This window comes from Python bivittatus, unplaced genomic scaffold (assembly GCF_059951505.1).
Source record: "Python bivittatus isolate LINGU-HERP-01145 unplaced genomic scaffold, Pbiv_v1 ctg000700_np1212, whole genome shotgun sequence".
Classification (NCBI taxonomy): domain Eukaryota; kingdom Metazoa; phylum Chordata; class Lepidosauria; order Squamata; family Pythonidae; genus Python; species Python bivittatus.
The window spans coordinates 33,456,146-33,484,121 of record NW_028277098.1 but is presented as its reverse complement, the minus strand read 5'-3'; the positions used below and the strand labels follow the sequence as shown (position 1 = coordinate 33,484,121).

General features: G+C 36.2%; 1 protein-coding gene across 1 annotated transcript in view; it reads left to right on the top strand.

The window, feature by feature from the left end:
* The first annotated feature begins 14,733 nt into the window (after window positions 1-14,733).
* The window catches only part of ST6GALNAC5 (ST6 N-acetylgalactosaminide alpha-2,6-sialyltransferase 5), a 75,845-nt gene continuing 62,602 nt past the window's right edge, over window positions 14,734-27,976 (top strand). Inside the window, exons 1-2 of the mRNA XM_007430958.3 lie at window positions 14,734-14,920; window positions 16,149-16,412. Coding sequence (XP_007431020.1) covers window positions 14,906-14,920; window positions 16,149-16,412 — 279 coding nt within the window. The 5' untranslated portion in view covers window positions 14,734-14,905. The remainder of the gene's footprint in view (window positions 14,921-16,148; window positions 16,413-27,976) is intronic.

Genomic DNA, 27,976 nt, shown 5'->3' with positions numbered 1-27,976 from the left:
TTTTATCTTCCCAAATTACCAAAAAGGGGCAGAAGTTTAATTAGATTTTCAATTTGCCATCTCTCTTCAAACACAGTTCACAAATTTTATTTTTGCAGCTTACAGGAGAGAGAATAAACTGCATCTTAGCATGTCACCATTTTGCCGGAAGTGTAAATTTACATCTTCAACTGCTTAATAAGCCATCTGAAAGTTGGTGAAGTCTTTCTATGAATGATAATGGATTTCTAAAGCAGATGAATGCTGAGACATTGCAATACTTTGAATTATGTGCTGGAATGGATAGCCCTTAAACATTGTAGAAGGCTTACAAAGCTTAAATGTGTAGTTGTATTATTGCATATGCATTGTATGAAAGGAAACTTTAAAATATGAATGAGACTTAAAAATAAATTGAAAAGTCTTTGGAAACAGATGGCTAGCTATTCTAAAACCAGTCTATATAGGGAGATGCAACAAACTAAATATGAATTTAATATTTTATCCAAGTTTGTGTTAACATGCTTATGTTAAAAATACTAGGAAAATGGTGAGATATTTGGATGGATTTTAAGTGAAAAAAGATGAATTTTTTTTCAGCCATTAAAGATGGGAATAATAAGATATGTTGTTCCCTGAAGAAGATACCTCTTCCTGGTAGTATCAGTCCATCCAATAAGATTGGGAAGGGAAGGCTCCCTTTGAATCCCTATTTTAAGGAAGTGACATCTTCAGGGGGGAGCAGTGGAAAAGGCTCCTTTTCTTTGGAACAGCATTTCCCCTAGGATTAAAGCATCTCTAATGTTGGGATTTAGGAAGGTCCTTTAAGATTGTGTTGTTCCTGAAAGCCTTGGGGAGCTGAAATTAGATATAGGTTTCCCCACAGTAAGTTATTATTAATACTGGAGAGGGTGTTCCTTGAGTAGTGGGACTCATGAAGTTTTTATGTATATTATTTTAATCCTTTTTTTCAATATAGAGATTACACTGCTTGGAGAAGTTGCAACTGAAACACCTTATAAGCCTTACTATTACATACTCACACAAATATGAAAGAGAGGAAAATGGATGGAGAAATGCTTTTTTTAAAAAAATGCTGACAGAAGGGTAGTAGATAGTATGTGGTCTGTTGTAAGGAATGAATGAATGAAGCAATGTTTTCAAGAAATGATTCAAAAAAGCAAAAATAGCTACATGTGAGACTGTACTTCTGTGCACTTCGTTATATGAAAGTGGAAGTTGAGTATGTCAAAGAAAGATGAAAGTAAGCTAAATGCAGTGGAAACTGATCACTTAAGTATGCATGTTAAACAAGGACGGGTCAAGAATGAATGGGTGATGAATAAATGTAGATTGAATATAAAAGTGCAAAAGAAATACATTGAGTTGTTTTGTTCATAATGACATAAAGAATAAGGATCAAATTGCAAAACAAATGTATGAAAAAAGAGTGAATGGGTTAAGAGAAAAGGGAAGGCTAAGAAAATAATGGGTAGATAGAGCTGATTACTTCTTCAAAAAGAGAGAGGTAAGAAGTATGAGGAATTTATCTTCTGCCTTTTGCTTAACATATGTCCTGAAAGGAATAGTGTGATGTTAGCTATGTGTGAATATATGTGCATAGAGGTGCGTGTGTGTGCATATGTATAATTAGTGTATATTTGGCTACAGTTATTAAAGAATGTATAGTTGTTATAAAAGATGGCCTCACATTTGAATCACATATTTTCCTCAATTGAAACTGTTCATGGGAGGATTCAATCCACATATTATCTGTCTGCACGTATGGATGCAATGCCCATATTTAAATTAATGGAGGAACCATTGCCAATGAGAGCACGCAAAGAAGATTCAGGCCTTTGAAGGAACTAGTTAATGTGGACAATAATGGTGTTCCTTCTAAGAGTTCTAAGGGATACAATATTGATCAGAAAAAACTAATTCTTATTGCAAAACCATTCTTCTTCTTCCATGCTACTTAGCTGACACTCTTGCAGAGAATAGTGGACGTCTGATCAGAGATGGCTTGTGTCCACCCTTGTATTGATCTGTGCAAATATACAAGCTTGAAAAAGTGTATTTCCATTATTTGGGTTTTGTATGTATATTACAAAACAATGTAGATTAAAACACCCATTAATAACTAGATTGATTTCACTGTATCTCTGATATGAGGATTTCTTGGTCTTCCTGTCAATTTTGGTCTAATGTGGTCTAATGAGTCAAATCCTACCACTGGTGGCAGCCAGCAGGCTGGCTTGCAAGGTGAAACTTAGAGCACCAACTGCATCGAATTTCTATACATTACTATTAAGTGATGGAGACAGCAACAAGAACTTATTAACAGGACGCCACGCAAACATCAGCATCCAATATTCTCATTAAAACCAATTATTCAGTCAGCACATGTGTGCCTCCATGGTGTTGGCTGGGTGCCCCCGCTTTACATCTATTTATCCTCACTTAGCAAACCACCTCAGTAGCGATCCTCAGATCTTCTCTAGCCCAGCCCATAAAACTAAATTACCTACGGTGGAAGAAGAATCACTACTAACAGAGGTCTTGGTGACTTTGGCTACCTAAACTTCATACATCCAAATACCTGATGGTAAGAAATAGTACTCTTGCTTTGTTGTTCTCTCTTGGGTGCATTCATCACCAATCTACAAAATAATTAATCATATAATGGTCAAGGCAATAAAATAACCCAGGAATTCTCTCTAATCTTCCCTCCCACGCCCCCCAGTACATACAAACATACACCAAAAATATTTGCTAAGCTGATTTCAAGGGCATTTGAAGAGCCTCTGACATGCTCTTGCTTGGATTTCACAGCATCAGATCTACATTGTCAGTACTGCAGTTTCAGCCTGTCTTCATAAGTGATGTTTGTGTTTGTGTAAGTAACAGCAGGAGAACTCCCTGTGGGCTATCTACTAATACACAAGGCGCTAGAAACTGAGCCATAATATATTGTTATCTTTTAGTCCTTTCTCATGCTTTATTAATGCTTTCTCCTCTGCATATTAGTTAGATGAGCCTTTCCTCTTTATGTTAATGTTTTCTCCAAGAGCAACATTGTTCTACAGTATTTCTTAGCTAGACAAGAAAAAAAAATGCAGACTGTAAATCTGCTTAAAACATAGCAAAATCTGGTTTAGAGTTCTGCCTTTTGTGCATTACTTCTATCCCCTAATATTTCTGAAACAGCTGTCCAGCATTTGCAACGGTTGCAGCATTTTCACTTAGTTTTCTATGAATTCTATACCATATACTGTATTCTCTTCCATTAGACAATTCTCTAGGTACAGAATGCATTCTTTTGTAGTCAGTAAATATATTTAAAATTCTTGGAGGTGTAAATCAAATATCTGAAGGTTTAAATAAAAAATAGAAAAATAAAAATATATTTTCTCTGCTTCAGATATGTCAATGTCTTTATATTAAAAATTTTCAAAGATATATTTTTTCATCTCAGATTCTTAAAGGTATGTAAGATCTTTTATTTTAAAAGAAACAAGTACGTTGCATATTCAGTCTTGAGTAGTGTGTTTTTCTCATGCTGCTTGGTAATATTTGCTGTCAAATAGCCAAAGTCTTTTAATGTTATTCAGAAAAGGAGAAAGTCCAGAAACAAAATGTATTAAAATGGCTGACTCAGCAGATCCTATCTTGTTTTTTCCCATGCATTTTCATCTGCACTCATTCCTTCTCTGCAATGTTTCATTCTTTAGCTGTTTGCTTTTGTCAGAAGTTCAAAGACAACCCAATTTCATAATAGGGAGATAGTATTGATTGATCCAGCATATTGCATCTGCTCTTTTTTTTTTCTTTACCACTTCTCAAAGCACATTCCATATTTTGAAAAGCATTTCATGAATCAGTGAGCAGTTTGAAAATCTATAAAATGAACTCATTACCATCCTGGTTGCTGAGCATTGGTTATGTCTGCAATGCAAAACTGATTCCAGTAATCTTTTAACTTTGCATAATAAAAAAATGAAAAAGTAACATTTCACCCATGCACAAAATTTATAGTATGTAGGATGCAACATATAGTCACAATATGTAGATATTAATTTTAAGTGGCACAACATACTTTTAATTGCTTCTCTACTCATTTTCTTACTACTGTTTTTAGATCTTTTAGTTGAAAGTCTAAAATACGAAATTTGTTCAAAATAAATTTAACTCAGAAGTGGTACCTCATTTACCATCTTGACATCTATGTAAATTAAATACAAAGGTGGCTTATACTGGTGTTTTGTAATACTCTTCCAATTAAAGAATTATAGAGGTTGCAGTGTCAGAAATGGAATAACCATATGATGAGATCACGGGTGAGGAACTATGACTCAGCATACCCAATAATGAAGTACACTGATTTTTAGCCAAGCAACACACCAGATGTAGTCCTGGAGAAGCACAGGCCAGTAACTCTGTCCTAGACAAATAAAACTGGTTTCTTAGCAAACTCTGAAGTATACTAACAATGTTGGGGTAATTTCATGTTAAAAACCAACATTTTTAAATTTCAAAACAACTCAGTACCCATTGGATCACAGGTATATAATTTAAGATCTGGTGGCTAAGGGATCAGATGTACTGTATCCTCCTATTTTTCTCCAGATTTTGTTGCTCATCAGAAATTGCCAAATCTGGACAAACGCTAGATGGCAGCAAAGATAGAGAAAACTCTAATTCTTTTCAGTCATCTGTTGGACTAGAGCAGTGTTTCTTAAACCTTTTGCTCTTGGGACTCTTCCCACTTTTAAAAATTATGGAAGTCCCCAAAAGAACTTTTGTTTGTATGGTTATATTTATCAGTATTTACTGTATTAAAAATTAAAATCAATGCATTTGTGGAATATTTATTTATTGAATCATGTAAAAATAACAATATTAAACCCATTAGATATTAACATAAATGAAATATTTTTCATGAAAAAACCCTATTTTTAACAAATAAAAAATAATGAGAAGAGTGACGCTGTTTTAAATATTTGCAAATATCTCCAATATCTGGCAAATAATTTTGATTTCACAGACCCCTGAGAGGGTCTTGAGGGACCTCCAAGGATCCTTGGACCACAGTTTAAGAAACATTAGTCTAGAGATTATTATAAGGTATGGTAGCCTTAATATCAGCAACAAATTCTCACATTGTTGCCATTCTCTCTCTCTATATTGTCCTACCTCCTTTTCTGCACATATGATTGTGTGTGCAGTAGAGTACAGATATGACTGTATGGGTTTGAGGCTTTGTTTGGGATTTTTAGGATATTTACTCATATTTATGGATTTTAGACATGGGAATCAGCTGAGGTATGAGGGGATGCTGATCACTGTAAATGTGCCACTTAATATTTACAAGTTAATGAAGTGGAAATAATATACATATTTAATATAAATAATATAAACATAAATAATATAAATATATTATAAATATAAAATGTATAATATAAATCTTTAATCAGTTTAACGTCTGTGCTATGAAGGCTCTCTGATGGGAAGTTTGGTATACAGGTCACTGGCCTTATCTCCAGCTTCCGGTTCTGAGGCAGAAGCCCCCAACATGTAATTGCTCGCTTCTGATGGAGCCTGGATATGTAGCTGTGAAAGCTCAATCACTGACTTGTCTTAGAAGATCACTCGTAGGAATAACATTTACTGATTTCCTGTCATATCTTAGCAACTGCTACTGCTAATGCTAGGAAAGTGAATCGTGCAGGGTGTGGTCTGGCAGAAGAACTGAATGGCAGAAGAACAGACACAATAACAAAGGATTGAAGATGTTGAGGTGGTGACCTATCTCTGAAATCCAAGTGCAATGACTAGGTGGAACCTATACAGAATGGCAGAAAATGATCCAACCCTAGATCAAAGGAGTCATTAGAGAGGTACAGTTGGTCACAATATGAGCTGAATAAGGTGATGTAAGAAAGGAGGAAAAGGGTAAAAAGTGCAGTGGTTAATCTGGCAGTAATCCTTCTGATGAACAAATTTTCCTTAGAACCCCTTGAGTGGATTAGAGACTACTTGCCACAGTAGTCATATGGTGGCTACACAGTATTCAGCTGACTTATCCTAGAATCTGAAGCCAGGAATGGGCCAGATATACAGTATGTCTTGAATAGTTGTGTCCTCTGGAGAACTAGAAAAATCAGTAAATGGGGCAGATGTGGAATGGAATAGACTGTTGAAGCCATTGATTCTGTGATGAATCTGCTTCAGGGTTTGTTGCATAGCCTAATAGGACTGATGATTTCTCATGTTCTGAAAACCAGTTCTTAGCCTTATTTGGCTTTTTATGCTTGGACATCTTGATTTAGCACTTAATTTTTTAACAGATAAATGCAGCCAAGGTGCAAATGATCTACCTATGGTTGGAAAAGCCCATATTGTAGCTTCTCCTGATCTGTTATACTTTTTGATGTTCAGCTGTCTTTGGAGAGAATGTGCATCATAGAAATTTTAGTTGGAAAGACAGAAGTTGGACTTTTAGCACTTTGGGTGTTGAAGACCATGGAATGATCAGCTGACACCTGTTCTTACCACATACCTAACATGTTGATTCCCCTAGCCAATTTAGGGAAGGCTCAGCAGCAGGGTCATAGTTCAGCAATGTGCCCCCCACCTAGGCAAATAAGATACAGGGAGTGGTTGTTTGTCAGCAGTTTACTACTGCTATGCCAGCACTTGTAAACCGATGTCTTTAGCACCATATGGTACTTGAGGAACTGCAAAACACATCAACAGTACAGAAGCCAGCCAATAGAAATGGAAAACACTAACAGAGAAAGAGCAACAAAATAAAGCAATAGGAGAGAGAAAAAAACTGATTTTGAAAACTCATTTCAAGAGACTACTATGGTGGTCAAAATGGAACCAAGGGAAGGGTGGGAGCCATACAGAAAATATAACTACTGAGTGGAGCTGTCACCAAAAGTTTCATCTATGGAAGGACAATGAGCATGTACAGAACTCACCTGTGTAGTCCACAGAGACCATGATATTTCATCTTTTTTCTGTGATTTGCAATATCCTGCAAGCACACTTCACAATTCATTTCATGATTTTGCAAAAATTGCAAAAAAGCAAAATAATGCATAGAGAAAAGGTATGTTCTCTATGTATGCATAGAGAAATAGCTACTGTTGCTCTAAATTTTTTCTCTGGTCATCCTGCTCCTTTTCTTCCGCCATGCAATAATAATCTGTAGCATGATGACAAGTTGAATATCATTCTATACCCACCTATACTCTACTGTTTGCAAGTACAATACTACCTCATATATAGTATTTTCTTACATAGAATATTCTCTTATAAACACAGGTCAAGCAAAGGATCAACATCCATCTTTTAATATTGAAATTAAAATACTGTGTATCACAGAGAAGTACATAGTTAAACATTCAAGATTAAGTTTTGAGTTTGATAGAAGGATAAAGTTGAACAGCTGTAGACTCTGCATGGCAAAGGCTTGAAGGCATTCTGAATGAAGAGGACAGATGATAATGGGCTGATTTTGGAGTTAATACAGGGAAATCATTTGCATGTTCAGAAGTGGAAGACCCAGTTAACAAATGGGAGCATTGCAGAAAATTATGTTAATTTCAGCAGTCAAGAACAAGAAGCGTTCTACACTGATATTTAAGTGTTGATGTATACATTTTATGTAGTATATATCTCTTTTTCACATACACACACAAAGGAAAAAAACTTTTCTTGTTCCTCTTTTCCATGCTGTTAACTCTTCTAAGCCATCACAGAAGTTCTAGTACTAATCCAAAGCATCTCATGCAATAACTGAAATGTGTGTGAAATGACTGGAAGAGATTTGTGTCTCTCTTTAAATATAACTGGTCTATGAAATTGATCTATTGCAAATAATCTCTGGATCTGGAAGGATACTGCATTCCCTGAAAGAATAATTCTAAGATCCAATGTGTTTTTTGATGTCTGTGTGCACACACAAACACACACAAACAAGAAATAAAACACAGACTCCCACTGCACATTGTTACTTTGGAACTGATTGGACCATAATTCTCCCTTACAATAAAATCTTGGGCAGTCCACAGTAAGGCAACAACACAGTCACAAAGGAAGCTTTGGCATTTTTGTATTTGTACTGAAGGTGCCATTTCAGTTTTGACTCTTCCTAACTTCCTATTTTCTACAACAACATGATAATATACTTGACTGTCCAAAGGAGCCCCTTTCTCTCCTAAGTCCATTAAGTGTAGGGTCTAATTATCTAGCTGCACCTTTGAGAGCTAACAACTAGGGCAAAGCAGGGAATCTTTATGGCATTAAAGTATTCCTAGGATATTGCCTGGAGTACTAAAACACAAATGCTGTGTAGCACTAACACCAGTGATTCTCTCCAAAATTTCAGTTAGCCTTAAACGGGAAGTGTCATAATGCTAGCACAAGCTCTATGCAACACACCTATTCATATCTGGCTTCTAGTTAGAAAATCAGTCTTATTCTACTGCCACCATATTTCTATTAAGACTGACATAATAACTGGAAATTTGGACTGTAGAACTTCAGAGTACAGGTAAATCCTAACCCATCATATGTGTCAATATTGGTGATCCTCTGACAAGAATCTGCAAAATAATTATGTAGCCCAAGGCTAAAATTAAGTGGATTACAGGTTAATTATTGCCTAGGTAAGAGATAACTGCTCTGAAACACCTTTACTGGACCAATGAACTTTCTCACAAACTCCAGTTATGGGTTCCTAATCAATTATATCATACAATCGGAAGTATCTTGTGCATAACAGTTTCTATACATCACAGGTTCAAGGTACGATTGGACTTGTATTTTAGTTTTTGGATACAGAATGAATAAGCACGCACACTTCAAACCAAACAATAGCATTTTAGAAGGCTTATGATGCAAAAGTATCATATGAGAGGATTAATCAGAAACTACTTGATAAAGGAATCCGTTCAGACCTCTCAAAAGAGCTGTGCATATTACTTTCAGTCTGTTGCTTGGAAAAGAGAAGAGTGGGTGTCAGAACAACAGACTGACAAAAGACAAAAGAATGACTTTGGCTTTGCCACTACTACTTGAGACCCACCACTATGGATTCTCCAACAGACTATCTCTGACAAGATGAAACAATAACATCAACAACAAAAATGGCCAGCCCTGTTGGAGGAAAGATTAGCCACAATTTAGAATAGTAATAATTTCAGTATCTATATTTTTAAAAAAATAAGTCATCACTCATTTTATATTGAATCCAGCAAGTTCAAAGAACATTTAAAACTATATTATTGACCTGCTTCCAAGTCAGTGAGAAATGTTTATGAACTCAGACTGAATGACTATTTCTGGAAAATGTTTTGTGCCTTTTCGTCTCTTTGATTTCTCTTTCTTTCTCTTTGATTTCTTTCTTTTTCTTTCTCTTTTCTCTTTGATTTCTTCCCTTTTCTTTTTCTTTGATTTCTTCCTTTTTCTTAATATTAGTTTTTATCTTCCTTTTTAAAAAAATCTTTAATAAAAATTATATATATATATAAAATGTTTTGTTCCTTTTCATGTATGTAGTAGTAGTAAACTTTATTGTCATTGTACCTCGTACAACGAAATTAAATGTCATCCCCAGTGCACCTTATAAATATAAAAACCATAGAATAAAAAACACACATTCTATACACACACACACACACACACACACACACTATAAACTTGATACACCATGCCTACTCATAAGAAGTATGGCAGAGTGTGCATTGATGACTTGTTTGTAACAATAGTAGTTTAGCTGCCAAATGCTGTATCTATGACCATCATGGCAAACTAATTATCTGAGAATGATATGATTCAAAGCAAGCTCAACATTAAATTACAAAATTTAACCTCACCACTTAATCAAGACACTCTGCAGCTAACTCTAGCTAGCTATCACCCCAACTCATACGCTTGATGACTTGGTTAGACATACTGTGTAACAGATGTCCAACATACAGCTATGAACCTTAATCATAAATATGATGTTTTTGTTTGGCATGAGATAACATAGAAAACTTTGCCAGTTGCAAGCAAATGGCTTGCTGCTGATAGTGGAAGGAAAAGTACTTTTAAATGCACAACCTATCTTTCATAGTTTATTGAGGAAAGATTCAAAGAACCACTACTAATTTGCTTTCAATGATTCATCAGACTCATTCACTAATTTAAGTATCCAGGGAAATTACATGATAATGAAACACCAAGATTTCATATTTTTCTCAAACTGCTCTATTTTGTAATAATGCTCAGTTTTAAACCAAAAATTATGTTTTGTTTTATGTAAGCAATCTTTTGTTTTAATATAAAATATGTTGATTATTATCTAATCACTGAACTATTATACAACACATACAGTTGAAGAAGAATCTAGTGGCCCCTTAAAGACTAACAGATTATACGTATGTCTTTGTGAAGTATACACCACTTTATCAAAGAGAAGTAATGTTTTTGTAGACCACAATCTATACAACAGCATATACTGCAAGTGTACTATAATGAAAGTGTACACTTTGTTAATTATTAAGATACTAAAGACTTTGGTGGGTTTTTAGTGCGGGGGGGGGGGAGATGTGCTTGCTAGGAGCTTCCACTGTACTCAGTGGATCTTCTGAGTAGGTATGTACAAGATTGCACTATTCAACTCTGTCACATACAGAAGTAGCATTTATTTCATTTTAGTGAGTTAGTAAAAGTGGATTTTATTGACAATTTCAGCCTTGAAAGGGACCATTTGTCCCTTTTGATAAATTAGTCTGCAGGCACTTCTGGGAAAGAAATGGCAAACTGAAGAAGGCTCCGCTAAAAGTGGAGCCAACAGCTGTGGTGGAATGAACAGCCAGCGAGTAGACCAGTTTTTCGTAATTCCTCTCCAGACAAGAAGGGGACCTGAGATCACCCACAAGTGCTCCAGACAGTTGCTCCTCATGAGGAGACTGCAAGACAGTGGTCTTCAGCAGGTTTAGAGGTCTGGGAGAAGAGGCAAAGTCATCTTCGCTCAACCTGCGGACACTGAGTTTGCATGCTTCCTTTTCTAATCACTTTTGGAAATTGCTTGTTAACTTGTTTTCAGCTATTAAGAACCTTTAGATTGACAAGTTTTACAGCACCAGAAGAGTTTCCTTCAATTCTTAGTGAAAGAAGTTTTAAGTACAAGTTTAAGGACTCAATTTTTTTTTTAATAAACAGCAAAAGGGTGATTAGAATGTTGATTTTGGAAAGCTACAAATGGATTAAGGATGGATGGATGGATTTGAAATAAGATTTTGAAATTAATTGTAAGAATTCTTCCTGTGGGAAAATGCTTTTATTCTGAATTCTTTAAAAAAATGATAGCATGGGACTTTGAAAGTTGGACATTAGAGGGAACCAGAAGGAACTAATGATTACAGTTAAAGGAGAAGAACACTTAAATTTGACTAATACAGACCGGGGCAAAATACTTTAACATTGGACGTATTGAAGGCTATTCTTGAACGATGGATCCACAAGTTAATTTCAAAAGTGTCTGCTTTTATAGACAGACTGTGTTTAAAAGATGTTATGGAAGAGGAACACATTTTACTGTACAAGACTGAAACTGATCTGAAAGTGGATTTAAAAATGACAGGCTACAAGAATTATATGGAAAAAGATACTACACTGGATATACAAATGGAACCAGCTGATGTCTTAATAATTAAAAGGGATATAAAGATAACAAACCAAAAGAGTGACCTTGATAACTTTCCTATATTGGATTTACAAAAGAGACTTGTTAAAAGCTTTGAAAAATTTTGTGAGAAGGGACAAAGAAAAAATAAAAAGAAATAAAATTTACGACATTATTTGAAGGGACTAAAGATCGAGATTTTTAGAAATAAAAAGAAGGAATATAAAGTTGGTTTATTTGATCAAGGTTAAAATAGATTTTTTTTTTCCTCTGATAACCCTTAATGGACTTTTGCTGATCAGGACTGAATGATGAGGTTTTAAGGATTTGTTTATAGATAAGAGATGAGATATGGGAAGAAGTATTCATTTATTGTATTTTAAGAGATGGTGATAAGTTACTAAAATTGTTTATACTTGTGGGGAAGTCATTTCTTTATATATTTATTTTCTTTTTCTTTATAATATTCTTATTTTTTCTTTCTTTTCTATTTTTCTATTTTTTCTTTTCTGAACTTTCTTTTTATTCTTTTATATTTTTTAGTTTGTATTAGTGTTTATCTTTTTAATTGTAATGTTCAATAAAATTACTATAAAAAGACTAAACTAGCTTGCAGATAGTTTTCTTCTTAAAATAATTTTTACTATTAAGAGATTAGAGAAACTGCTATATTATTTTGTAGTTATTTGAAGAGAACTTTGAATATTATTAAGAAGCATCTTATTTAAATGTTATCATTTGGCCATTTTAATCATTTCATAAGAAAACTTCCTGAAGCACCATCATTTAAATGTAGTATCCATAGAGCAAGGAAAGTATTTAATAGAATAATTATTTTAAAAAATAGATACATTAAAATACATCTTTAATGCAGCAAGAAAATATAATATTACAGGTGGCTCATGCTACCTATGCTCTCTGGTTCTGCATAACTGCCACTGATCATTAGAACAAAACCTTATATATACATAGGGTGTTCCATGATATCCATCATTTTGGTCTTCTTTTCTGTTACTTTACAGATGCATAAAATGGCAGCTTGGCTTTTAATATGTATGAAGACTATTTTTTAAGGGTAAGTTTGGGCCCTCTGCACAATGTATTTCTCCTTTCCTCCTGCTTGCTGGTTACAGCAGATCTTGGTGGGGCAGCCCTGACAAGAGGCTTCCAGTCGTTTGCTTGTGGCACCTGGGAGTTTCTTCTTTGGAATGGCTAGTTTGGCTTATGAGGAAGGAAGCTGGGTCACCCTAGCTCTGCCATTCCACGTGGTTTTCACAGTCTCAGTAGGAGCATCCAGACGCTAATGCTGACTGAACGCTGCTCATAACTAGGCTGACCCATCTACCACAATCAAGTAAGGAGAAGGAAGAACATCTGTAGTACAGTGCACAGACAACAGCTATGGGGAGAAGAATAATCCCCCAATCCCCATAGACTCAAGGTCTCTTAGTTCATGGGTTTGTGAACCATGGTTTTATGCAAGAATGGAACCCCATCAAATCAGCCAAAATAGTTTTGTTTACACAGAACGTTCCTATTGAAAACTAAATTAAATAGTTTAATAGTAAATTAAACTATTTCAGATACATATGTGTTTGTGTGTGGGGGGGTGTGGAACTGATACGAAGGAAAAGAAGATATACTATTAATAATATATACATCTAATAATAATACGGGGGACGCAGTAGCGCAGCGGCTTAATGACGCTGAAAGTTGCTGGCCAGAAATGGTTGACACTTCAGTGGTTCGAGTCCAGCCTTCGCGTTAGCAGGGTGAGCTCCTGTTTCCTCCCCAGTTCCTGTCAACCCAACAGTTCGAAAACTCACGTGAGTAGATAAATGGGTACTTTCACTCCGGTGGGAGGAAAAATGCTGGTGGCGCCTTGCAAAAAGGAGTCGGGAGCAGTTGCTGGTAAGCGCGAAAAACTGTGCGCGCAAGCAACGGAAACCCCGCCTCCTGCGCACACCAGCTGGGCTCTGCTCTAGGAAGGAGGCTCTGGCAAACCACTTCCGAAACACTTGCCTTGAAAACTGCAAGGACTCGTCCAAGCAGTCACTGCAGAGTCGGTAACGACTGAGCGCAGATTAAAAATAATAATAATAATAATAATAATAATAATAATAATACATTATTAGTATATATATCTATATATATTAATATATTATTATAATATACTAATAATATATTAGTATATTATAGCATATTACTATAATATACTAATAATATATACATCTATATATTATAGACAATAATATATAGATGGTAGAATATAGATGAATCCTACCTTCTTAAACATAAAGCAATAAATAAATAAGATATAGACAAGCGTGCTGTATGAATAGGCAGTGGAAATATTTCAAAATTCTATTTTAGTGTTTAGAAAGATGATGATAGAGCAATCTTGTATATAACCACCACCCCGACTTTAATGTTTTAATGTGCTTTACTCCCAGTAAGCAAGTTATTATAGCTCAAATATAAATCTTGAGGGATGGGGCAAATGGTTTTGTTTACACAGAATGTTCCTATTGAAAACTAAATTAAATAGTTTAATTTAATAGTAAATTAAACTATTTCAGATACATATGTGTTTGTGTGTGTAAGAAACTTTTACAGGAAAGAGGAAAATAATATAATTAGAACATATTCTTTAAAACAGGATTTTAAAAATAATCCCCTGCAAGAATGTTATACTACTGTGTTTTTAAAGCGTGTCATTGCTGATGATTACAAGATCGCCCACAGATTAAATATGAGATTGTGAAACACCAAGACCAATAGCTTTTGTTGTTTGGGACTGCTTGGATGATGTCTCCACCACAAAGGACACATCTCCTTTATAGCACCAGATTCCTGCTTTAATAAAATGAGCTATTTTAGATTGCTACGTAGGAATAACCAAAAGGAAAGCTGTTAATTTCTACACACACTGAAATTCAGTGGCAGAAGACATAGGAAAAGGCGTGGTTTAGGACCCAGAAAGCCTCGTCAGGCGGTAGTTGTGCAGATCACTGGGAGACTCTAAAAGGGTCCGGTTTTAATTCTGCCTCTAATCTCTGCAACAGCCGCGCTTCTCCCAGCAGCTCAAGGTTGGGTTGATCCTGACCGTGGCTCTGGATTTTCGCTCTCTGTTCCCGCCAGAAACTATGTCGCCGGTTCCTTCGCAATGGACGCCGTAGAAGAAAAAGTGATTTCAGATGCCCGAGTCTGAGATCGCGGTATAAAGGAAGGGGTACAAAAATGAAGACGCTGATGGTAAGTCAGTTGATCCCAGATCGCCCCGAGGTCTTGAAATTAAACCACGAGATTCGGCGTGGGAACTGGCGGGTGTTCTCAGCGTTTCTAAGGCGGACTGGATTTGTTATTTCAGCCGGGGTTGGGTGTGCAGCTTTTCCCTGTCGATGGGCATTTTGCAAAACCTGCGAAAACCTGCAGGAAGAGGGGAAGAACTTTCCGCTGCTTGCCTTTCTTTGGGAGGCGTATGTAGGGTTGGGGTTTAGGGCTGGCGGGGAAGATGAGACCTGCTTGAAATGAAGGGATGTGGGTCGTCATTAGTAATAATAAGAGCGATGATGATGATGATGATGATGCTCTGGTACTTTGAGCAGCAGTCTCCGACCTAGCATTTAGGGCTATCTATATTCACGCCTTAATTCTTGGAGAGGAAAGGCGGGGTACAAATCTAGCAAATCGATAGATTCAAAACACAAGCAAAAATGAGAGGTCAACGGGGATGGTTGCCAAAGGAAAAGTGGGCGAGCCCGAGAGGGGTGTGGATATGAAAAAGGACTAAGAAGCGGCGGAAGTAGGGGAGAGAGAGAGAGGGCAACACATTCCAACAACCAAGTGCACTTTTCACACAGGGCGCCTTTGCTTTGGAACTTGCGAAGGGTTGGACGGAGGCGCGCGGTCTCTTTCCACCTCTCAGTCAAGAATTGTAAATGAGATACCCGAGCTAGCGGTCCGCCTTCTTCCCCGCGCCCCTCAGCTGCCCTTTTCCAGAATTCATCAGAAAACCGCCCACCCCTTCCAGAAGAAGTCAAAACTTCCACAGACGGCAAGCTGCTTCAACAAGGGGCGTGCGCTCTCTTGGAAGCCTTGAGGGGAAGAGGGAACGAGCAGCCTTGCTGAGAATTCATTTACCCCGACGGGAGTCCTGCGGGGCATTTGCGGCACTGCCTAATTGCAGGAGGTGGGGCGGGGGACAAAACCGGCGGGAAATCAGAGGGGCAGCCAGGCACTGCTGCAAGTCGCGCGAAGCGGGAAGAAGAGCCGCGGGGAGGGAGGCTGTGGAGCTCGCACAAGCTCCTTGGGAGACCCTGGCGGCCGAGCAGCGTTACCTCGCCGCCGCAGCCTTCTCCACGCATCGCTGTGGTGCTGAGTCCACAGCTTTTTCCTCATTGCCTGCCTCTTGCCACCTCAACCCTGGCCCAAGCTGTGTCCAGCGGGTTCTCAGCCTCTCCTTGCCCCTCCCTCCTTACAGCGCCATGGGCTGGCTGTGTCTTTAGCGCTCACCACCATGTGCACGAGCTTGTTGCTTATGTACGGCAACATCGGGAGCGGAGGCGACGGCAATGACGGTACCGGCGGCAGGCGAGCCTTGAAGGAGCAAGTCCAGCAGCAGGTGGCGGCGACCACCCTTCAGAAGCCGGAGAATCAGCAGCGACTGGGTAGTACCTCCCTGCGACCCTTTCCGGGACTCGCCGACCGCCCTTTGGAAGGCTACATCAGCGTCCTGGATCACAAGGTGAGCGCAGAGAAGCTGTACCTCGGAGGGAGGCGCCAGGCAGATGATTGGCGTTTAACTCTCTGCCTCCCACTTTAAGGTGCTGGATAAAATGATTTGGAAAAGGAGGAACATTGCAGGGAGACCAAAGGTCAGAAAGGAAAGATGCTCGCACTCTGTTCTTTACATCATGGCAATTGCGAATGGAGATTTCAAATGCACCGTTGTCTTTTCTGAAATGTTGACACCTGGGCAGCGGAAGGGAGGTTAGGGTTGTGGGATGTTTTGAGCAGGAGAGCTGTCTTTTGAATGATTGCTCTGTATTCTGGATAATGGCAATCTATAAAGAATAATGATGGTGACAACAACAGAGCTTAAGAGACTCTAAACAGCAAGCACCACATCCCTCCCACAGGTTGTTACAGATGAATGTTTAATTTGGCAGCAATGCCAGACTCATTTCAAGGTAATTTACAAATAGTTTACAGCATGTTCTATTTCCTTGGAAATATTTGCCCTGCTCTGAAAGGTCAAGTTGCCACTCAGGCAGGTCCTAAATTATCTAACAGATAAGTAGTTTTGATCACTCTGCTTTGCTGGAGTGGTTCTGTAAAAAGAGGGCAGTTTTTAAAGGGCACATTTTACTTTTAAAGTGTCACTTAGGAAGTAATAGGAAGTTTCTACTTCTTGCGGGAATAACATCTATGATACTGATTTTTAGTTCTCTGTAGATTTGAGACTGTCGGCATTCAAGAGATAAAAGAAAAAAGTAGAATTTACAATTACATGTTCATTTTAAAAAATACTGTATATGCTGATTAAGAAGCCAGGTGAATGAGTGTGAAGTGGTTCTGTATATATTATTCCTAAAATAGTCATCAGTGAAAAAAACAAAAAACTGGTTACTTAGTCAAATTCAGAAAGCTTTCAAGATACAGTTGTCCTTCATATTACTTTATTTTGAAAAGGAGTTCAGAAACATGTTCTATTAGTGCAGCAAGAGATCCTGAAGGAGATTTTTTAAAATTATATTGCCTCTGTGTAAGCACTCTCTACCTTAAAATACTTTTAAAAATACTAATACACTCATTACATTAATATGTCCCTTGAAAGTAGCTGCATCTTTTTCATCAGGCTCACCAGGAAGCTTGAAGACACATCTGCTTCTTAAAAAATGCTATGGTCATGCACCCCTTCTTTCTGTAGCACCTTTTCTGAAGCATTTTAGAAGAAGGCATAGCCGAATTAGGTACCGTAATAGAATTCAGAAAGAGGGGTTTTAACCACTTCTATACTGTTGCCAGAAAAACTGCATAAATATGTCCATGGTGCCTCCTTCCTGTCATTTCTCCTTTGTTTAGAGTAACCCCAACTGGTACGGAATTCCGGAAACCTATTAAGAACTGGTTATTCCAAGAAACGTGTTTGTGGAGTATAGTGTCAACACCCCTTTGCAGGGAGCGCTTGTTTTAATGGAATAGTGTTTTCTTAGCATAACCAGTTGCAGATTATTCATGTTTTCTTTTATACTGTTTTAACCTTTGCTACAAAGGTGGAGTGTTTTCTGCTTAGAGTTGGCTACAGCTGAAGAAGCCTGCATGCCTAAAAATTAAAAATAAATAATAGCCACCAGGAGTCAACTACATTTAAGGGCATCTATCTTTCTATATTATCTACCATATTGTCCCCATGGCCAACCTAAGGATTCTCATAATTTCTAATGATCAGTAAATGTTGCTCATGGAACAGTAATGTTAATTTCAAAAGTCCTGTTTGTAACTTTAACTAGTTTTATTGCTTCTTGATTTCATGATGTATAGTCCCTGATTTATCTTTTGATTAGTTTTGCCAATGTGTTAGTTTCTCTTCCTGTGGTAGAGTGAGGCTTTAATTATTGATTTCCTGTCATTCCGTCTTTTCTTTTTAAAATGGCAAAATAGTATCTTAAAAAAAACCAATGCTTTAAATGAAAGGAAAGCGAGGAAATCTATAACTCACGCTATTCTCCACTTCAGAAAAATAGACTAACATCGTTTTGCTGTTTAGAGAGTTTGGTGAGTAAATAAAACATTTGCTGTCACTAATCCTACCCTCAACCTCAGCCCAAATCAGCAGGAAACAATACAGCTGGTAGAAACTACAAAGAAAGTGTTCATTGAATCACAGAAAAAATAAAAGCATTTATAGAACTTGTCCTGTAGATTTTGTCAATAAATCAGATCTGAATAACATGGGAGAATTTATCAGAAAATACTGGAATGAAATGACACTAATCACAAAAGAATATGAATGTTTCATTCAAAGTGAGAGAGGAAAGAATAGTAATTCCAGATAAAAGAATTAGCCTAAAAATAATGGTTCTGGAGGCTATGTCTAACAAGCCTTACAAACAGAGATTATGGTAAAAATCAGTGTTCCATCCCAATTTCAGCTGTTTTTTTAAAATTATTATTTACATTTATTGCTTCTTTGCCGAAGTACCATACATAATTTCTGTGAGTCAACCCTGATCATATTTCAAAAGTCAGTAGTTGCATTCTTCCTTCCATTCATCTCTGTAGGCCTGATCCATTGAAAATCAGGGTTGCTTTTTCCAGAAAGAAATGTCAGTGTGAGCAATTTAACAAAAATGAGGCTGTCCGTGCTGAAAAACACAAGGTAATACTGATAATTTGCAAGTCTTTTATATAGAATTCATTTTAAAAAGAAATGTTAGTATTATTCCTTTCAGGAAAAACTCCTTTTATTCTATATTAATTGCCACTTTTCCTCATTACAGTTTTTCCATTTTTTAATTGAGTCAGTATTTAAATAATTGGCAGTAAAATCACTTTCCATAGAAACAGTTTTGGGGGAAGAAATCCTTCAGATATCAGTTAGTTTGCATTTTCAGTAGAGAGCCATACAAAGAAAAGTTCTGAGGACTTAGATATATTCTTAAATACTTTCACCGAATAAGATAGCCAGTATATAACATTTATTGTAATTAGAAAGCAATGTTATGTGTATAGAAATGGAGCAAGAACAGTATTGTAATTAAGTGTGTGATGAAATGTTTGCATATAGTTCGTACTTCCATAATCTCCAGTATTGAAGAACACTGTTGGGTACATAATTATTTTGTGTAAATCAATGAGAGATATTACTGGTATTTGAGAACAAAGAATATACTTTTTATTCTGTACTACGGAGACCGATTTGTTACAGTTACAAAATATAGTTGGAAATCTATTGAGAGTTGCTGCTTCATCTCTCTTCTGATACAAGATAAGTCCATTATTTAGCCACTGATAAAATATATCAGCTATTCAATTCAAGCTTTACATCAATTCACTTTTACTCTGGAGGGTGAAGATTTTCTAATATACCAGAGATGTTATAATATTGAGTATATTAATGGAATATTTGTTGGATAACAGATCTAGCTGGGGAGTGTTTTATTCAAGAAAAACCTGTTTTACGGTTGAGATATCTTTATATGGTTATAGATCATTTTTCCAAACATGTCCCAATCTGCTTACTATTGATACATTAATGTTTATTTATTAAAAGCATTTTATGCCTTTTCTTAAATAGAAAAAAAATGCTTTCAAGGCACTTTAAAGAAGTAAATAGTAAGAAATTCCTTGCCTTGAGCTGTATGATGTAAGAGATGGCACAAAAGGAAAAGAATTTGGGAGGAATAGCAAACTGAAGCATTTTTTTTTTTTTAAATGAGAGATTTTATCGTGACCAACTGGAATGGAAACTGCTCAAGAGAAGGAATCAGATGTTACTGATGTTTCCTAGTAATCAACAGAGTAGCCTACTTCCCAGTTCTCTCTCTATCTCTTACAGCTGCATAGTATGAATTGCTACATGAGAACTAAGTGAAAGTCAATACTTGATGAAGCTGAAATCAGCAACTGATGGAGTGTTGTTGCTTCTCTCTTTCTCAGTAGTTAAGATTCCACCTAGGGATAGGATCACTTGGATAGATTTTTTTTTTAAAAAAAACATTATTACATTTTTATCCCTCCTTTTTTATATATAACCCAAGGAGGTGAACATACCTGCCTCCTATTTTCCCCATAGGTGGGTTGGGCTGAGAGAGAGTGAGTGGCCCAAAGTCACCCAGCTGGCTTTCATGCCTAAGGCAGGCCTAGAACTCACCATCTCCTGGTTTCTAGGCCAACACTTTAACCACTACACCAATATGGCTTTTTGATAGAATAATTGATCTACAAATTCATTGTCTGCAGAAGAATCTGCAAATAGGCTTTCTTTTGGGGTCATTTGATAATAATTAGTTTTTGTTTGGGCTAGCCTCAATTAAATTAGAATGTAAAATTAAAAGTAGGAAAATGTCACTAAGGGATAGTTTTACCCTAGCATTTAATCATCAATTAGCTTATGTTCAGTTACAAATAAAGTAGTGAACTGAGCTAATTCCTAGTATCTTATATGGATTCATGCAATCTTCTTGGCATAATATGGATGTCCATTGGCGCTTTCTGCAGTGTTTTTCAGTTTCCTAGAGTGCCCCCCATCCAAGTATTAACTAGGACCAAATAAATCAATGATGCAATTTTTTTATATGTTTACTTGGACATAATTTCATGTATATGCTTAGTCTGTATACATAGGATTGTCACTTAACATTATTATATTTTACAGATGAAAATATGAGGGTTCTTTAATGAAATCATTTAAATTAAATTTTACAGGCAAATGATATATTTTAGGGCAACTGCATAGCTTGAAAGCTAGGCATCTTTCCTAACCTTGCTCAGTAATTGGCTTATGCATGATAAAAATTTGGCTTTCTATATGTCAAACCAGTAAAAAATACCACTTAGAGGGGGAATATTACTGTCTAATTGGTAGCTAGACACAAACGAATATTCATATCACATTATAACATCTGATATTATTTTATGTGGATTATTCTGAATAAAGGCCACTGACATTAGCATTGAAGAAAAATTGGGGAATTACATTTTATAAAATATTACAATATAATAATTATATATGCTTAATAGAGGCAGCTTTGTAAGTCCTCCTTCAGACTTGGAGAATAAAAACAACAAAAAGCATTGATTAAATTTAGCACAACATGGAATTAAACCAAGTGGCAGAGATGTGTATAACACTGAAAAGCTTTGCCAGCAGTGTCTATCTGCAAAGCAAATTTTCCTTCCCTGTGTAGCTTCCCATACAGCCTGAAAATCTATTATAAAGAGGGAGTAGTTGAGGGGTCTTCATGTGTATATTAGGGAAGAGAAGAAAGAAAAGAAATCTATTGCATGAGCAGAAGTCCCCTCATGGAGTGTTGAATAGAATATTATCCTACTCTTCTAGTTAATTTTAGAGTTTAGCCACTTAACACTGGCTGTTAGAATATTGATTGCTCACTATTGTGTTCTAAATGGCTATGGAATTGCTTAATCATGAGCCCTCTGCCAAATTCTTCATATGCTGCATTCTTCTTTAACAACATAACTGCTGACCGAATATAAGGAGCAACTAAGCATACAATTGCTTCACTGCATTTCCAGTTATGGCACAAATGTACAGGTCCTAATGAGACCCTTCCTTCTTTCATTTAGAAACTTAACCATGTGACCTCATGTTTCTTTTTGTTCTCAGCAGCATTATTTCTCTGAGCTGGAAAAACGGCATTGCTAGTTCACTTCATTTAGGTGGTTCTTGTTAAACTTTCACTCCGTATTAAGTAATAACTTTCTGTCTGTATTAAAAAGGAATGGAACCAAGTTAGTAGATCGTACTTTTAGCTGAATGCCAGATTACTCATTTCGTAGCAAAGCAATTGTCAATCTTGACTTGGCACTAACTCTGTCATCTGTTGAAGTTCTTTATTCATTACTGACATGGTCAGTGTAAAAATATACTCAACATGCTCTGTATATAAAATTCCATACTGTTAATCATTTGATATCTAGAATCATATCAGTAAACGTGACAGATTTCTTATTGGGGTTGTATCAGTGTAAAGCAGGGAGACTTTGCCCTAGCAAGAGGATTGTTTTGAAGGTAACTGTAAACTTGAATGCCATTTTTAAAGATGGATGAAATACAGTATATAGTAAAGTGATACAATGAGGTATGTGATCACATCTCTCCAGTAGGATTCACTGGTAGCAGTCTGTTGAACAAGCCAGAATGTGGAATTCAGAGTCCTAGACAGGGAATATGGTCAAGGCAAGATGCCAGAATACATCATTTGACAGCAACAAGATGAAGTAGTAGTTCAGATTAGTCTGATATATGAGCAAGATCCCAGAGGCTCTACATAATGTAGAACTAGTTCCCATATTTCTTCTTGCTACTATGTGGAAGGAATTTCATATTATTCTCTTGTTGCTAGCATGAAAAATTCTACACTTTTTTCTCCATCTGCAATAACTTATGTCATTAGAAGTGCAGTAATGCTATATAGGCACACTAATCAGATAGTTACAGGTAATCAGCTTCTGGCTACATCATACATTTGAGGTAAAATGTTATTCTAGATAAATTCATAATCCGTGTTATGGTTTAGTCATGCCTGCCTACAAGTTTTGGAACATCCTAATTATTTGAAATGTATAGATGAAAAAATTGGAATTATTTCAAAACCTGACAACTCTATAAATGCATCATAATGGTCAAAATGTACCATTTATCATTATACAGTCTATCTTAGTTCGATACAGAGGTCTTCCCCCAACTTCCCCTCCTCCAATAAATATAGGTAATAGCTAAAAGTTAAGAAGTCATGCCTGACTTTTAATGCAATCAGCTGAGATTAAATTTATTGGCTGGTAGCATATTGCTTAAGGAAAATGTAGGCTTCCATTTTATATTTCCTTTTATTGCTATCATTTTGCTCTAACATGGCATAAGTTGTTCAATACATGTACAGATGATGGCATGATTCTCATGAAACCAAGACAAAGTACTGATTTAACTCCTAATTAGCGTAATCAACTCAGCTGAACTTTGGTGCTGATACAAACTAATGTGACAGCACAAAAGCCATTCTCAAGGTGAGGCTGATTATTGACATTGTTTCTGCCCTATCAAAGATTCTTTTTGGTGCTTCCACTTATTGCTTCAAGATTGATTTAATTAATCAATTTTGTATATTATTTAATAAGTATTTTAAATCTGTTTATCTAGTACTCCATCTTCTAGGATGGAATAAAATTGTATGTAAAAGGTAAATTTAAAACAGTAATCTAATAACATTACAACAAAAAATGAACACAAAATTTAAAAAGTCAAAACAATAGTAAAACCCTCCATTGATTGGATTTTTGTTAAAACTTAGTAGGGATGGAATCTAAGTGTATCTTAGGGATTTCTTTAGGAAAGAATTTTATAAGGTGCTGCTTCAGAAGCTCTGCCTTGTGTATCCACCAACCTGAACTTTTTCTTTGGTGGAACATAAAACCAGATCTTCAAAGACAGACTTATTATAACTTTCAGATATCCTGGCTCAAGACATTTAGCATTTATAGATCCAAACAAGTTAGGGAATTTTAGAATGACATATATTCTTCTAATCTATTTTAAAGTAGTCAGTATGCTTCAGAAGTCTTAATTTCAGAGAGAAAGAATTCAATTTACATTTTATAATGAGTTTCTGAGATATATTTGACCACCCCTTATTAATCTTTTGCCTTGCACATAAGAGCTGCTTGTTTATTTATGTATACAATTTATGAGTGGCCTCAATTCATATGGACTCTAGGTGGTATTCCCTATCAACCAACACCCAGATAAGCAGGAAACAGCACCAGATAAACAATCAGAAAAGAAATGATAGCCTAATCAAGGGCCATCAGGGAAGAAACCACACCACACAATCAAAACTGGAGGGCAACCAGCAAACTTCACACTCCCATGCACTGGTAATGTTACTAGCCTGGTAATCTGCAGAAAAATCAGGCTCAGAGAACAGCTTGAGTCCAACCTGAGTTACATATATTGTCTACTGATGGACCAGCTCTATAGCTTACAATTGTTGAGACTGTAGAATTATGAGAACTTCTCATTTAAACATATGTTATATTGTATCAAATCATAAGAGAAAAAAATTAAGACAGGTATTAAAGAGGTATTATGTAAGGTATTAAGTAGGGTTTTTTCATCTCCTTTTTTGATAGCCAATATCAAAAAACTAATAACCCTCTCTCTCTCTCTATTACAATAATGAAGTAGGAATTTTTGTACTTCTGATTGCTTTTCGAAACCACTAATGTAATAAAAATAGTAAAACCAGCTTTATGAAATATATTATTTAGTAAGAAATGGTCTGAACAATTGAGAGGATATTGCTTCAAAGCTAATTATGAATTGTGAGTATGCCTTGCATTTTTTTCCCGTACTTTCAGATTTGCTTTGCTTGCTCTGTCCAAGTAACCTGCTGTACGAATGTGCTATTAATGTATGTTAGATTTACTACAGCTTTAGTACCCATAAAATAAATATTTTGTAACATCTATCCTTTGCCTTATCTTAAATCTGAATAAATTTTGCCCTTTGGTTATGGGAAGGTCAAAGCAGACGAAACAGTTATAATAACACTAGTTAGCACATTAGTCCCTGGAGCTTTCTGTAAGGGAAAATAACATTCAACCCTGCAGAGCTGTGGAACATGCACTACTCTTTATGAGGCACAGGATACGTAAGGACCTTCAGGGAAAAAATATTGTGCTTGGGAAATTGTTTAGTGATAAAGGGTCCAGCCTAAAAGCCAGAAGTGTTCTGGAGATGGGATTTATTTTCACAAACATGTTCTCTTTCCAGTTCCCCAAATAGTGATAAAATATTCTCTTACTATATATGGCACCATAGTGCGTGCCTCAACTTATTTTTCTTCTCTCTGTTCTCTTTTCTGCAACCTTCTCAGCTAACCTTAATTTCATTCTTTGTGTATAAAACTCTGTTCTATTCATTATCTATATATAATTAAAGATAGTTTAAAAAAGCAACTTCTGACCATAATTTGCAATTTCTGACCATAATTTGCATTCTCTTTTATTATTATATTTCCATACAGCATAATTAATCATCAGTACTGTAGCCCAATAGAAACACAATAATGTTTTTTTACAGCTTCTCAGGGGCTCATTGTTTTATTTGCCATAGAAGAACACAAATTATATAGGTTTATTTTAAATATAGCCCTCATTAATGTTAATGTCTTGTTGTCTAATCTCTTGGAGTCTCCAAGAATCTTTAGATTTTGATCTAATCAACTACAACAGAGCTCCAGTCTGTATTATGTTACTACATCCAAGTATGTAACGAGGTAAACAGAAATTGGGTCTATCATGTCATATGAGAAATCTCAGTTGATTAATCTTAAGTTTGCTATGTTAGGTCTGTGTATGAGTTAAAACCAGTATTTCTAATGAGAAAAAAGCTTTGCTTTTAGATTATTCACATGTTTCATAACTATTGTCATCTTTAATTAGAAGAACCTGTTCCCCCTCCTCAGTTTATGGTATGGTTGCTTGTCAATGTTTGTAACCTACTTACATTAACATTTTAAACATTCTGCCTATTGTGAAAATACCTTCTTGTACTTGTAAGAATAGCAGTTATAACAAATGGCAAAAAAGATAAGCCTCTCCTTTTGCACAGAGGAGTTGTAAGAAAATGGATCAAAGGATCTCAGGTTGCCTATATAGGCTTCCCATTGGAAAACAGAATGCTTGCTGAAACTCTTGTGGTGTAATCTTAACCTTCCTTCTAGTTAGTATTTCTAATGAGAGCGCTGAGAGACTTGTTCTTTGGTCCAAGTCCTGATTGCTTGGAGAGAAGATATTTATATCCCATGCTTCAGATCTTTTTATAAACCACACTTTTGCTATATTTTGAAGATTCAGATGTTATATTGGATTTATTAAAGTTGGTCTCCACTCAGTAATAATATATGTAAGCTATTTCATTTCCCTCAAGGATCAAAGCTTCTTTTTCAAGTGTGTTACCATAGAATGAGTGTTAATTTTCTAGTGTCACATCATTACTTGCCGTCATCTTAGTTGAAGCATGATATAAGTAGAAATAAATTAAAATAAATCACCCTTTTAGATATTGATTTTAAATATATTTTCATAATACTGAGGATACAAAAGGAAGGGAGCATATACTTTGTTGCATCCTAATTCCTTTTATGTTTCTGTACTTGATGTAGGAAAAGGACATGAGAATGAGATGTGTATTTGGGGGACAGGAAGCTCATAACACATTCTACTTTTCCCCCTAATTAAAATACCATAAAATTAGTCTTTAATCTGTATGTACTGTTTTGTTATTTTGGTAATTACTCTTATTCTTTTTTTTTTCTTTTTTCCATTGCACATTAAGTTACGAAGTAAGAATATGCTGCAGTTCTACAGTTTATTTGGGCAAGACAATATGTTAAAATATTTGCAAGCTCCTTAGTTCAGAATTATAGGAATACTTCGGTTGAATGAAAGTGTTATATACAGAGTTAAGGCTAAACTTTTGTTTTCTAGACTTAACTAGATATGATATAGTGATATGAAAAGTTTGCCTTTTAAAGTCAGGCATACTTCATATTTAAGGCTCAAGCGGGTAAATAAGTTATGATTTTCCCCGCCCAATAATTACATTTGAATTGGGAATGGAGTTGGGTCATTAGAGTTAAAGAAGCTTTGGAAAACAGGAATGAGCAAGGGATGCAAATGGATCCCTTTGAATATTAACTTTTGTTTGGGAGCAGGTGTGTGATGAAGGACTTGGATGAGGAGGTTCAAGGTCATGGGGAGAAGAATCTCAAGCATCTCCTCAGCCCGCAGCCTGAGCATGTGAAGGCAGAGGATGAGACTGGCACTACCCTAAGGAATTTGTAGTGTTTAGGTACAGACTTTGGGGGTTAGAGTTAGTCTGGCAAGATTCTGTCTAGCAGGTATAAGCTAATTAAGTAATTGAGCAATTCCAGAACCGTCCCGTGGAGTTTCTTGGGCTGAACCTGACAGGCTGTTTGGTGAATGTAATCCTTTTTATGTGTTTATTTAGTACTATTTTATGCTGTTTCAATCTAACCTAAGTGGCTTATACTGTAGAGTCAAATAATAGAGCCAAAATAAACCGACACATAAAAACAGTAACACAATTCCTCTCACTAGCCCTCCCTCAATTCCCAGGATAAAAATTCACACTGAGTTCACGTACTTTCTTCAGTCCTCAAAGGCTGTATAAAAAACCCTGGTCTTAACAAGCTTCCTAGATCTTACAATGGATGTGACCAATATTTCCTCTAGGGTTAAACCATTCCTGAGGGCAGCTTCAGGAAAGAATGCTGTCTTCATAGCCTCCTTCTGCCATATGTCCTGACAGGTGGGACTTTTAGCATGTACTCTCTTTTGCACACATTGGGCAGGCACTTTCTACCTGGATTAGGTAATCTCAAAGATAGTCAAGGCCCAAACCCTATAAATTATAATCTGGATTGTGCTCCCCGAGAAACTTGTAACAGGCACAGTTTCCATAACAACAGTATAATATGCTATAATTTTCCCAGTAAGCAAACAGGCCACTGTGTTTTGTACCAGTTAAAATTTCCAGAT